Source organism: Falco cherrug, chromosome 18 (genome assembly GCF_023634085.1).
Source record: "Falco cherrug isolate bFalChe1 chromosome 18, bFalChe1.pri, whole genome shotgun sequence".
Classification (NCBI taxonomy): domain Eukaryota; kingdom Metazoa; phylum Chordata; class Aves; order Falconiformes; family Falconidae; genus Falco; species Falco cherrug.
Genome location: NC_073714.1, coordinates 1,687,078 through 1,700,698, shown reverse-complemented (window position 1 = coordinate 1,700,698; position 13,621 = coordinate 1,687,078). Strand labels below are relative to the sequence as shown.

Genomic DNA, 13,621 nt, shown 5'->3' with positions numbered 1-13,621 from the left:
GGCAGCTCTGCTCTGCCCCGGGGAGGTCCCCTGCGCATCGCAGGCGTGGGGCAGGAGAGAGACCACCCAGAGCACATCCCAAGGGTCCTGTGTCTGCTGCGACCTAGATAATCACAAAGGAGATTGAAGCGAGCGAGTGGAAGAAGAAATATGAAGAGAGCCGCCAGGAAGTCTTAGAGATGAGGTAAAAGTTTTCTCCTCGCACATTCGCCTGCCAGCCCCCTGTGCGGTGCAGCGCTGTGCTCTGTTCCCCATCCGGAGGTGGGTTAGCGGGGCCGTAATGGGATGATACGGCTTGGCATCGGCAGGGTGGGATGTGTTAGGAGACATGTACTCTTTGTGCTTGTGCCGTGTCAAGCCTGCCGGTTTCTTTGTTGCAGGAATAAAATCCCATTAGCTGTGCTGGTTCGAGATGGAGCTTAGCATGGAGCAGCGATGATGGGCACTGCAGCTGGGGCTGTGCAGACAGGCTGCTGCTTGGGCTGCCTGTGTGGCTGGGGGAGGGGGCGGCTTGCTGGCAACAGAGCTGTAGGTGCATGTCTGCAAAAAACTGCTGCCTCTTACCTGTGGTTGGGTTTTTTTCTCCTTTTCTTCTAGGAAAATCGTGGCTGAGTATGAGAAGACCATTGCCCAGATGATAGGTAAGGTGCCGTCGCCTGGCCGGGCGTGCGGGGCCAGGAGCTGGCTGCCACAGCTGTCCCCCCTCACTCACCATGTCCCCACTGTTTATTCTCTGTCACAGAGGATGAGCAGAGGACAAACATGACATCTCAGAAGAACATGCAGCAGCTCACGATGGAAAAGGAGCAGGCTCTGGCAGACCTAAACTCGGTGGAGAGGTCCTTGTCAGATCTCTTCAGGAGATATGAGAACCTGAAGAGCGTCCTAGAAGGCTTTAAGAAGGTCCTTACCTTGGTTTCCTCTTTCTCCCTGTAGTCTTGGTCCTGAGACACAGGGTTCCCGTGCAGCATTGCCCCACTTTGCCCCACACTGCAGCACTGTGGCCCTCCCGCCCCATGCGGTGCTGCTTCAGATGCCCCAGCCCTTGCTTGGAGGGCTTCTTGCTTGCTTTCATCTGTGCACTTTCTGATAAAATGAGCAAAGAGTCTTTCAAATGCCACAGGGAGAGTGTGGGGAGCTGGGCTCACGGGGAGCTGGCTGTTCCTGCGCTCCTCCCTGGCACCCTCCTGCTGAGCTGCTGGCCCTGGAGCATCCTGCCCTGGGCAGAGCTGCGGCCAAGGGAAGGCAGGTGCCAGGGCAAAGTGCCCCAAGAAACTCTGCCTCCATCTACACACTGTTTTTCCATGCTGCCAAGGTGGATAAGGGGCTCCAGCATAAGGGAGAAGCTGATTCTATTTAAAGCCTTTTCCTTTGATACTCAGGCTGTATCATCTCATCAGGGCAGCATCTCTGTGCTCAGTCCCCATGCAGATGGATGTACTTTTTTTTTTTTTCTCCCAGAATGAAGAAGCTCTGAAGAAGTGTGCTCAAGATTATTTAACCCGGGTCAAGCAAGAAGAGCAGCGGTATCAGGCCCTGAAAGTCCATGCAGAAGAAAAATTAGACAAGTAAGGGCATGCATGAGGTTCATGAGGTTGCTGGGTGCTTAAAGACCTTGTAGGGCAGTGTTTTCATTTGGCTTTCCTGAGGCTGGAAGGCAGGAGCTTATTGATGTGAAAAGCTGCCTTTTACAACCTCAGGCTCAAGTGACTTTAAATGGCTGTAAGTAAGCCAGCACAAATCCCTGAATGGATTCTCTGATCTCTGCTTACTTTTTTTTTTTTTTAATGGAGAAACTGAGGTTCATGGTCTATTTACAGTCACTTAGCAAGGTCCATGTTTGAGGGCTCACGTTTGTGGTGTAGGGGATGTGCAGCTACCAAGGCTCAGCTGACAGTAGCTCGCCAACACATGGTAGCCCCCAGGGAAGTCGGTGAGGAACTGGTTTAGCTTCACTCTGAGAAAGCAGAGTTTCCATACAGGAGTCTGGGGGGGCCGAATTAATCCAGTTTCATGCAGGTTTTCCCTATGGGAAAACCACCTCTGATGCATCCAGGCAAGCAGGAGCTGGGCTCTGCTGACACCACGTGCTCTGACGTGCCGCGGTGCTGCTCCTGCCTGCACCTGGGTGTGATCCCTGTCCCCTTCTCTCCAAACGCCACCGCAGAGCCAACGAGGAGATCGCCCAGGTGCGCACCAAGGCCAAGGCAGAGAGCGCGGCGCTGCACGCTGGGCTTCGCAAGGAGCAGATGAAGGTGGAGTCCCTGGAGCGAGCCCTCCAGCAGAAGGTAACGCGCCTGCCCTGCCTCCTCTCTGCCAGCCGTGCTGGCTGTGCTCTGCATTTCCATTTTGCTGCCCTGAGCATCCTGTGGGTGCTGGAGGGGTCCTCCAGGATTTTGGCCCAGAAAGTGTCTGTGGTTTTGGTTTTGGGGGTATTTCTTTGCTTGTTTTGTTCGTGTTTTGTGGGTTGATTTATTTTTTTCTTTTTATAAAATGTACAGCTGTGTCCTCTCGCAAGGACCAGGCGTAGGCATGGCTGTGTGCAGTGTTGTGGCTGCTGGTTCAGGGCTGGCATGTGTTTGGCTGTCCTGGGGCACAGGCAGAGCTTGCTCACAGGTGCCCACTACCAGACATATGGGCTGAGCCGAGCAGGGTGGGCTGTGCGGAGCAGGGTGGGCTGCAGCTGGGCAGCGACGGGTGTCTGTGCAGCTCTGGGGTGTGTTGAGGGTGAGGAGGGCTGAGCCCAGGGCTCCCCGTAGCATCTGGATGATGCACCAGAGAGCTGTTGCAGGGGCAGGTGTAGGAGCCAGCTGCCCCTTCCCGCGCTGGCTCGGTGGCAGATGGTCCCGAGTGTTATCCTCCATCTGTGATGCTGCAGGGGTCCTCAAGCTCTGCTTTTCTTCCAGAACCAGGAGATTGAGGAGCTGACCAAGATCTGTGACGAGCTGATAGCGAAGCTGGGAAAGACAGACTGAGTCTCACCGCCCCTCGTCCAGCACTCTGCACTTGGCTGCTTTTCTTGTAACGTCAAGCACCTTGCCTTATTGCCCAGGACCACCCCCACCCCCCCCCCAGCAGAGAAGCACACACGTCCAGCTGCCTGCTCCGCTCGGCTGCCGGACCCTGCGGCCCCCGTGCAGAGCCAGTCCCTGCGCTGTCCCTGTCTGTGTCTCCCAAGGGCTCTGGGGCTGTGTTCCCTGTCGTCAGGCTGGGCATGCATGTCCCTCCTGGTGTCCGTAGCAAGTGGCTGCCGTGCCGTCCATCTGCACGGATGCCAGCTCTCAGCTGGGAGGTGACACCCTGGGCTCTGTCCCCCTCAGCTGGGCTGGGTCTAGTGGTGCCCCTACACATGCTGTCACTTACTGTCCTCACGTGCTCAACTGCACAAGTCCAGCCCTGCCTAGCAGGTCCTGCCCCGGGATGCGGATGATGCCAGGGTTGGAGCCACTGGCCCTTGCACTGGGAAGAGGAGCTGGCCCGTGCGTGCACGGCTGGGGAGGCAGTGAAGGGGCTTGGGGACCCCAGGCACCTGCTACAGGTGGTCTGGGGCCACCAGCCTGGATCCCTGGGCTGAAGCAGCCTCCTGGTAGATGGAGTGGTGTTGGGAGAGGCGGTGGTGTTGCCGGAGCTGGTCCTGGTCTCTGGTACATGGGTGAAACAGCACAGCACATCCTCATCCCTGGCTGTGCCAGCCTTGGAGGAAGGAAGCCAATGTCTCTGCATTCGTGCACTTTATTAGCATTTATGAGCACTTGGGCTCTCTTCTCACTTCTTCCCGTCGGGCAGGGTCCTGCTACATGTCTCATTTCCTCGGGAGCATGGATATGGCCACTTAACCAGTAGTAACTCAAATCCTCTCAAAGGAGAGCCTAGCCAAGGGGAGGACAGGAGGCTTCTGCCCCAGGAGGTATTGGAGAAACAGGGGAAAATGCTGGTTCTGGAGAGCTGGGACTTGTCCGTCCACCTTCCCCACCCTGCCCGCAGCCCTGGCACCTCCTGAGGCTTGTTAGGGTAGAGTTTCTAGTCTGCTTTGAAATGTGCAGAGCCCAGCCCCTTGCTGTTGGCTCCCCACACCTAGTGAGGTTAGTTCCCCACTTTGGATGGTGCAGGAGGAAGGAAGCAAACCCTGAACTGCTTCACGGTTCTGCTGACTTCAGGGTCCTTTCGCCAGTTGGTACAGAAAGGCAAGGAGGAGTGCAGTACTGCCCGCGGTCTTGCACTGCTGTCAAAAATGCCCTTACAGCACTGAATGTTAAGAGAACTAAACAAAAGCCATCTTTACAGGCAAAGGCAGATCCAGACAGCAGTAAAAGACACTTTGAAATCTGTCTGGATGCAGCCCAAAGTCTGAGTTTCCCCGCCAGCAGGCTGCCTGCTCTGTTTCAGAGGTGTTTACTTTTCTGGACACACCAAGCTCCAGCAGAATTGCTGAGGTTGCCTTTGCACTGTGCTGAGGACCAGGGGGCTCTGGAGTGATGCATCGTGTTTAAATCCCTGCGTGGGTCCTGTGCGCGCCTTCGCAGTAGCGCCATTGCACGAGCCAGCCTTGCCTGGTGAGTTTTGCTGCTGTGCACGCTGTGCAGTGCCACATCTTCCTGGCCGTGGTGCCTGCCAGCAGGCACCTGTGGCTAATGTATTGGGGGTGCTGGGGGCTGTGGGTGATGCCCCTTGGGGTCAGTGCAGGACCGTCCTGTCCTGCAGAAGGGCGGATCAATGGGACCAGGCAATAGCTGCAGTGGTGGAGGATTCTCTGCTGTCGCCTTGATAGTCATAAAGCATCAAATAAGGGAAGTATTTGCTGTTTGGACTGTTTCCTACCCAGCCTTTCTAAGACTTTCACAAACTTTTTTGCTGCTACCTTTTTGTAAAAGAATCCAGCTGTTTTCCTCCTGTTTTCTAATTCCCTGTGTTGAGCATGCAGTGCAAACATCTGTTTAAATCAGAGCCATACAATTGGTATATATTTTATTAGTTATATTATGTATAGAGAGAATTTATTATACACTTAAGCAGACAAAGAAGCTGGTAGCCTGTCCTAGTACACAGACCAGGACTGTTCACCGTGTTCCCAGTTATCCCAGTGAACAGGCTAGTAGCTGGGTGGTGGGAAAGCTGATGGCTGACCCCGCTCAGAGCTGTGCCCCTGTGGCTTTATGCTGGCTGAAAGGAAAAACCTTTTTTCCCCATTTTTTTTCCTTTTTCTTTTTTTTTTGCGCCCCCCCTTTGTCCTCCCCACACTTCCCTCTAATAAGCTGGTACAAAAGCATCTGTCAGATGATCTACGAAGACTCTGGGGAGTCAAAGATGCCAGCCCCAGCCCACTGGAGTGTGGCTCCCCTCCAATTTCATCAGTGTTTGGGGGTCTGCAGACCATAGGACTGCTCACTTCTCCTGTGTCCAGCTCCAAGGCAGCATTCCTGCCTGGATGCAAGTGTCCCTTTCCTGGCTGCCAGGCTTCAGCAGGGTGGTGGTGACAGCAGGGAGTGACCCCAGGAAGGTGCTGCCCCTCTGGACCTTCTGAGGGTCTGTACAGGTAAATTAAAGCCCTTGAGACCCAGGGATTTGTTTGGGAGTTGGGTTTTTCTCTTTGCAGCCCTTCAGAAACCGAAGGGACCAGGTCACTGCAGAGCAGGGCGCTGTGCAGGCTCTCAGGGCTTCTTCTGGTTTGGCACATGGGTTTGCCATCGTGCCCATAGCTGCGCTTGAGGTCCCAGCATGAGGCTGATGGAGCCAGAGCAGGTGGCAGCCCCCGGGCAGGGACGGTGGCAGCCCCTCAGCCTGGGCTCTGCGTGGGGGCATGCTGCACCACGTGCTGGCTTTATGCACCGTGTGATGCCCCAGCCCCTCTGCGGGAGTGTGTACTTGCCGCCCTAGCGCAAGGGATAATTCAGGTTCTGTGTGCGCCGTGGCCAGCCAGGGCCAGGTTTGCTCAGCCGGAGGGTCAGCACCGAGCACAGCAACCGGCTCGGGGCATTGGGCTCGCTGGGAGCCTGACCCGAGTGTGTCTGGTGGTCAGTCTCTAGTCAGGGGTGTTCTGGCCCTCGGAGGTGGCAGATGATTGCAGAAGTTTGGTTTTCACCACTCGGCACTTCCCCAGAACCCCAACCTGCGTACAGTGCAATCCGTGCTGCAGTCTTGCCCCTCTGGCAAAGCGAAGCCACCGGGAAGGCCAGGCTGCCTGCGGGGAGCAGCTTCCACGTCCATACTCCCCGCGGGCAGCATGCGCCCCGTCTCTGCTCCTGGTGTCTCCTGCTCCCGCTTTCGCTGCCTCTCTCACCCCAGTGCTGTCGCGTTCCTGTGCCTGTCAGCATGCACTTCCAGTCTGGGCAAAGAAGATTCCTAAGGAATGATTTATTAACTATAATATGGTTATAGTTACATATATAAATATATATATATAATGGTTATAGTTACATATAATAGAAGGCGTGTGTTCGTAACTGTCAACGGGCAGGGCCATTGCCCCCTGTGTGCCACTCTCCGCGTGCGGAGCTGGTGGCACTGGGGCTGGCTTGGCCCTGGAGCTCCCGCTCGGCAATGCCGCAGAGGCATGATGCCGGCACCGGCTCACCGGCAGCACTGGGCCAAGCTGGGAGCTGGCAGCAGGAGCAGTGCACGGCGTTCAAACACTGCCCGGCTGCTCCAGCCAAGATGTGTAACCAGCGCGGGGAAATCTGCAGGTACCTGCGCGTCGGGACCGCAGCCTGGTTGTGTGTGTTGTCTTTTTTCTTGCAGTAGAATTTAAATACCCCTTTCTGACAGTGGTGGGTGCCTGCCTGTAAGCCGCTAGTGTTGCTGTTTGCAAGTGTGCATCTGCCAGCAGATCTCTGTCTGCAGTGAAGTGCCAAGAAGTAACCACCCCGACTGCAAATCCCTCCCACCCATCCCTCCGGTGTGCCCCCACCCCAGGCAGGAACTTTCTCTGCATTGACTACTATCCCCATCGCTCCAGACCATGTATGTAACTGCCATCGCCATCAATTTTATATGTACAATAATTTCCCTTTTATATGTCAGGTAAATATTTGTAAGAGTTATACTCACACAAATGAGATTATTATAATGATTACTAATATATTTTTTCCATGTTTCATTGCCTGAATAAAAATTGTGTTTATCACTCTTGAAAGCTTCCTTGGTGTTTGTAAGGTCAGTGAAGGGCTTTTGGAGAAGCTGGCTTTATCTTCCAGGATGGGCCCTATTCTGCCTCTTTTTAATGTGGTTTACAATGCAGTTGGTTTCAAATAATCATTGTTATCATCTGTTCCTGAGGGGTGTGTTCATCAGCTCTGAAATTCAGACCTGAGACGACTTTGATGCCCCCTTGACTCCTACCATGCCGCAATGATGCTCCCGGCAGGTTTTGCTGAACTGTGCGCCAGTGAGCTTGGCCAGGAGGAAGAGCTGAGGGCTGCGGCAGGACGTTGGGCAGTGGGACTCTGCTTCATCCCTGGGCTGACCCCGATAACCTTCCGTGGCCTTGGGTAAACCCCTCTGTAAGGACGGAGACTGCCCTGCCCAGCCAAGGGCTGGGTGAGCACAGGGGCGGCTCCACTGGACTCCCAGCCCTTTATGGGTTTTCAGTTGTTCTCTTGCACTTCTCTTTGGGTGGATTGGAAACTTTGGAGGGTCTTTCCCCAACTTGGCTGCTGCAAATGGCAAGGAAGGGATTATTCTTTGGATGGAGCAGATGGGCTTGATCAGGATCTTTGAAAGCCACCACAAGGTACTCTGGAGATGGAGAGGGTTCCCATAGCAGGCGCCAGTGAGATGCAGTGCAGAGCCCAGCCCAGCAAGTGTGGGCAGGTCTGGCCAACTCCACAGGCACCGGACCACTGCTCTGCCCTGATCCCATGCCCCAGACTGGCCCATGCCCTTGGGGACCTGCATCCTGTCCTCCCCAGCTAAGATGGCATTAGCAGGGGCTGCAGTAAGTGTGTTATCCCCAGCCCAGTGATCCAATCACCCAAGCAGATTAGCTGTAAGACCTTAAGACAAAACAGAGGATACGTGCCCTGTGCTGCACACTGCTGAAAATGTTCGCCCTGAAGACCCTCCTGGCCCTGGCTGTCATCACATCCCTGGCCGGAGAAAGTAAGTGTCCTATAGCTCAGGGCAGGGCAAGGTGGGGTAAATCGCTGTAGCTGCTTTCCTGCTTGCTGCTGCCCCGGCCCTGCTGCCTGCCTGCCGGCTTGTGTGCGCCCATTGCGCCCCTGCCTGCTGCTGCTCCCTTCCCTGCAGAAAAATGGTGTTTTGGCGGGATGGTGGCTTTCTCCTCTTAGAGGCACCCAGAGAAGCACCCAGCCCCTCGCCTGCTCTCTGCCACTTGCACAAAGCACAGGTGTGAGGTGCCCAGCCGGGACTGCAGAGCCTCCGGTCTCTGGCTGATGGAGCTGAGGAGGCACCTGAGCCGGCGAACAGCAGCTTCTCATTGCCGGAGCCGTGTTTCCTAGCTAAAACTTGGCTCCTCAAAGGCAGAATCACAAAAAGCCATCTTAAAAGGCGGGAGAGTGGTTGCACTGCTCTGAGCAATGCTGCTGTGGTCACCTCAGGATGGTTTCAGGACCTTTGGACCGAGACGAGACGAACCATGACTGCGTTTTTAGCTACGGGTAAATGAAGGCTGTGCCATGCTGCAAAGAACCGCAAAGGAGAAGCAGGAGACAAGCAATCCCACTGTGGAAGTCAGGGTCAGTGTGGGTTAATGGCAGGCGTTTACTGGCGTTTGACCCCATGAAATCCCAGTTTTCCTGAGACATGGGTTTCCTCCTTTCCCATGAGATGAAACTGGGAGCTCCGTGCAGGAGCCACCCTGCGGACCCGGAGCTGGGCCACGAGAGGGCTCTGCTCCGCCAGCAAAGCAGGGACAAATTTTACTCCCGACATCGGTGGTAATTTAACCATCACCATCAAAATCAAGTATTCATAATTTCAGGCAAGAGCAGGAACCTCAGATTTGTTCTTTTTCCTTTTTTCGGGGGGAGGGTGCTTCATCTGCAGATATTTAAAACAGCACTGTTATTTAAAGTCTTTTCCTGTTATAAAATGATAATAATGCTTTCACATTTGCTCAGCTGGTTCCTAAACCAAGCAGGGACCTCTGGCAGCTGAGCATTTTCCTCTCCTAAAGGGTCAGTCAGCTCTTGCACCTATTATCGGCTCTGACGCACAGAGTGCCGGCGGAGGTGATGGGCTGGTTGTGATCTAACGTGCCCGTGGCCACCTTTGAGAACCATTTGGAGATGACTTGTCCTTGCTGACACACACGTCTGCCCAGCACTTCGCTGCCTGTCACTGCGCCTGTCCCCCTGGGCAGTGCCCCCGGGCTGTGCACTCTGAGCGTTGCATGGGGGAGCTGCTGCAGTTCAGGCACACAAATGCACAAAACCTGCTTCCACAGGTTAGATGAGTCTTCCCTTGTCTCCCCAAAATGCTCATTAAAATGAAATTGGGCACAAGAAAACAAAGATCTAGGGTGTTTTTTTAAATATTACATCTACCTATTTTTATTGTAAAGCGAATTAATTACAGGACACTCAGTTTCAGGAAGTTTTTGCAGAGCACGGACTCAGGGGAGCTAGCCTGCCCAGTTTAGCACTCATCATTTTGATTCACACTTGGAAGAGTTTTTCATGAATGTCACGGACAGGAGAGACCCCGCATCCCAAAGCCTGCTGCGTGCCGTGGCCTTGCCGATTCCCAGCCAGCAGAGCGGCTCGGCTCTGACCAGTGCTAACCCTTGCCTGTGACTCCCCGTCCCAGTGCTGGGGGTCACCAGATGGCACACCACTGCCACTCTCACTCCTCCTCCTCCCCATCTTCGCTCAGGTAAAGCACTGAAATGCCACAAATGCATTGCGTCCAACGAGAACGACTGCAACAAGCAAGGTTCCCACAGCTGCCCCCAGTACGCCGACGCCTGCCTCACCATCACTGCACCCAGTAAGTCCCTTGGCTGGGGGGGCCGGGGGTTCTGGGGGGCACTGGAGGGGCTGAAGGCTACTGGAGGGGCTAGGGGACACACACTGGGGGTTCCTGGGGACCAGAGGGCGAGAACAAGCAAAGGGCCAACCAGGCAAGACCAGGAACTGGCTTCCTCTTGTCCACATGAAGCAGGGGTGAGCCACTTGGTTTTTTTCTGAGTTTTTAGACCTCAAAAACATGCTTTTGGTCTAGGGTAGCTCACAGCCCTTTGCTGGCGTAAGGAAAGCCCTTTTTAGTGGCATGCTGCTCCCACCCTCCAGCAATGCTTCACCACCCTCAGTGCGAGGCAGCAGCATGGCCAGTGAGATGGGGAGAGATGGTTCCCAAAACCAGCCCCGCTCCTGCCCCAGGTTCTCTCGTAGCCTGGGCTATATGTACTTTCACGTGCGGTTATAAATATGTGGTCACTATTCCACAGCAGGGCTGTGTGATGTGCTCCACGTTGACTTGGGGTGGTGTGACCATGGGGCATCCCTTGGCCACCGGACCGCTGCTCGGCTCTCCTGGCAGCTCTGTGGGCAGGACAGAGACCGTTTTATTCCACATCTGTAACGCAATATGCTGGGACATGGCTCTGCTTGCTCCCTTTCCTCCCCCTGCTTAGCAGGGCAGGAGTGAAGCCCCCGACACCCGGGGGTGCCTGACACCGCGTGTTGTATGTGCCTTTCCTTGCAGACAGCGTCATTAAGTCTTGCTCCTACAAGTCCTTCTGTGACCAGCGTGGTAGCTCTGGTGGGGCCACACTGAAATGCTGCTTCAGCGACAACTGCAACGGACCACCCCGGGGCTCCAGGAACAGTGGGGGGGCCACGCCGCTGCCCCTCCCCAGCCTGCTGGCTGCTGCATTGGTGGGGAAGCTGCTGCTGAGCTGGCCATGAGGGTCCCAGGCAAGGGGCGGCTGGCCCGGCGTAGCTGCTTGCTGCAATAGCCTAGGGGTACGCGCTATGCACACCGGTGGGTTTGCTTGCTGCTTAAAGCGTGGGGGAGGCTGAGCCACCATCACTCAAATAAACGCTGCAGCTGAAAACTGTGTTCGCAGCCGCTGCTCCTCATTGACAGGAAAACCATAACCTCGGAGAAAACGGCTCAAACCGAACTGATTTGGCTCCCTGTGGGGATGGGAGCTCACCTGAGTGCAGCCACCCTGGGAGGTTTCGTCAGGCAGAGCCTGGGGGGACCCAGGGCAGAGCCCCGCTCCCAGCGTGCTGCCCTGACAGAGATGCTTTTGGGCTGCTTTCTGCTAACTTGAGAATCATGGCTGCGAGGAGACGTTTTTTCCCTCCTGTGGCTACAAATATGCAAGTCTGGACAGACTATAAATACATTTGGCATGAAATATTGGCCGAGCCTGTTTGGTGCAGCTCTTGGTGCTGCTCTGTGGGAGGAAACCATCCACTGGGACCCCGTTGCCTCTGCAGTGAGCCCTGGCCACCCTGCATGGGGTGGGGGTGGGTATCCCCAGACAAGCGGTGCTGCATGTCTGCAGTTGCAAGGAGATGAAACTTTGGGGTGACTTTCATCCCCTGGTGGTCACTGCCACCTCTGGGAGATCTTGCTTTTCCTCTTTCCACCAGGCTTTCCCTTTGAACCCCTCATGACAGGGAGTGTCCCACAGGTGCCCATTGTCTCTACCTGCTAATGAGTGATTTTATGTAAAGTCCTCCTGAAGCCCAGAAACCTCCTAGGGCTGGTCCGATGCAGGCATGGGCACCTGGCCCTGGGGATTTTGCAGTCTAAGGAGGAGAAAAACAGTACTGGGCTGAGGTAAGGAGGAGATGAGATGTGATGTGTGGGGTGGCTGGGGAGAATGCAAGACATGGGGGGCTTCAGCAGAGCTGCTGAGCTGCCCTGTGGGAAAGTCAGCTGCACGCTGGGGTAAGAGCAAGGCTCCTGAGGCTCGCAAGGAGCAATGGCACTGTGGGACGCAGAGCCGGGCAGCAGGCAAGCAAACCACTTTCCTGTTTTTTTCAATGCATGATGCTTATGGATGTGAAAGCGTCCCCACTGAGCCAAGCAAACGCCAGTGCTCCGCTTGCTGCAGTGGCTGAGAGCAGCTGGGGGAAAGTCATCCAAGGAGCGATCGGCCAGGCATGGGGAGGCTGCTCCCCCCTGCGCAGCTCAGCACTCGCTGAGCTCCTGGGTGACTCCTGCCAGTGCGTGGTTTGCAGGGGGGAGTGCTGATGTGGGGCTTGCTTGGTGGTCTGGGATGGCTGGCGCTCACACAGCTCAAAGCTTTGCTCGAAAGACGCCCCAGGAGCGCTCGGTGCTGCTTTGTTTTGTAAGGGAGAACGGTAAAAGCGAGTGAACAGGAACGAGCAGGGAAGACAGGAGGATGATGAGGGGAGGAAAGAGAAGGATGACTGGGAGCATGGGGAGGAGAGTGGGAAACTGACTGCAGGAAACAATGTGGGGCAAGCCAGCAGACTGCTGACTGGAAGCCCAGCTGCTGCTCCTCTAGCAAAGCAATCTGCTGGGAGTTTCCCTCAGTCATAACGCAAGAAAAAAGGGAACAGGTACTGAAATCGAAAAGGGCAAGTTCAAACAGAAGAAAATAAATAATGCAGCATGCTTGGATCCAGCTGTGGAGCTCCCTGCTACAAGAGGCTGCTGAAAGAGGCCTCGGTGAGTGCTGGAGGATGAGAGGGTCAAAAGTTCTGGAGAAGATGGATATTGAGTCTTCTGAGGATTAAAACCAGCCAAGAAGGATGCTTGGCTGCTGCCACTGGAGGGAAGGCCTCTAGAAAACAGATTATTCTGTGTCTGCTGTGGGCTCTGCTCCTTCCCTGGAGTACATGTGGATGTTTTCCTGCAGGGGACCCTGGTTGCTGTAGGACATCCAAAGGCCCTGGGACAGAGGGTGCCCTGCCCTGGGGATCCCCTTGTGACCCTGTGTCTGCTAATAGGGTGTCTCTGCAAGTTCAAGGGGTTGCTCACACCCCCAGGCAGGCTACAGCAGCAAAATATATTGAAACATGTAGGAGGAGAACTGAAAGGCTCTCGGAATAAAGGAAGAGCAGCAGTGTGACTAGCTGCCATGTGACTGTGCCCATAGAAAACAGAGCTGCTTCAGATCCAGGCTCTGGCGCAAGTCACAAGGTCTGCAGGAGATGCCCCAGTATAAAAATACTCCATGGAACAGTTTAGTCTTTGCAAAGCAGAGAGGGATGAGGAGGGGGGGGAAAGACAGTGGTTGGCAGAGTGAGGGTAGAGAACTCCAGCAAGAAGGGCTGGTAGGCAGGCAGTGCAGCGAGCAGTGGGAAGGAGAGGACACGTGTGGGATGGACAAGGGTTGTGGGTGAGGCTGTGCTGAAATCCTGGCACTGAAGCTCTGCCTCTCGCCCACATCTCAGTGTGTGTGTGCTGCTCCCTGTGTGTGGTGACCTGTTCCATGCAGGTGCAGACACTGGTTTAAAGGGGCCTGTGCTGCAGCAGGCTGGTGGGCATCCACCGCTGAGCTTCCAGAGCTTGCCTGGACACAGCCCTGTCCTCACCCGATGGAGTGGCCAGCCCTGCTTTGAGGCAGGAAAGTTGCTTTTCCAACTTCTTCATTTTCTTTTTGTTTGTCTTTTTTTATTATTATTATTTTTAATTCTCGGTATAACCCAGTTGCTGTGGCCTGCATTTCCATAACTGGTGC

General features: G+C 55.1%; 2 protein-coding genes across 7 annotated transcripts in view; both read left to right on the top strand.

Moving 5' to 3' along the window:
* TACC1 (transforming acidic coiled-coil containing protein 1) overlaps positions 1-7,123 on the top strand; it is a 38,669-nt gene extending 31,546 nt beyond the window's left edge. For all 6 annotated transcript variants that reach the window (XM_055696084.1, XM_055696081.1, XM_055696080.1 and 3 more), the window contains 6 exons: positions 108-184; positions 598-641; positions 743-903; positions 1,462-1,568; positions 2,168-2,288; positions 2,907-7,123. In XM_055696084.1, the coding sequence (XP_055552059.1) occupies positions 108-184; positions 598-641; positions 743-903; positions 1,462-1,568; positions 2,168-2,288; positions 2,907-2,975 (579 nt within the window). In that variant the 3' untranslated portion in view covers positions 2,976-7,123. The remainder of the gene's footprint in view (positions 1-107; positions 185-597; positions 642-742; positions 904-1,461; positions 1,569-2,167; positions 2,289-2,906) is intronic.
* An 839-nt stretch (positions 7,124-7,962) lies between these two features.
* LOC114015565 (CD59 glycoprotein-like) lies at positions 7,963-11,019 on the top strand. The gene is made up of 3 exons (XM_027803807.2): positions 7,963-8,094; positions 9,829-9,942; positions 10,660-11,019. Exons 1-3 carry the CDS (start codon positions 8,037-8,039, stop codon positions 10,860-10,862), a joined length of 375 nt encoding a protein of 124 aa, XP_027659608.1. The 5' UTR covers positions 7,963-8,036; the 3' UTR covers positions 10,863-11,019.
* Positions 11,020-13,621: the final 2,602 nt, after the last annotated feature.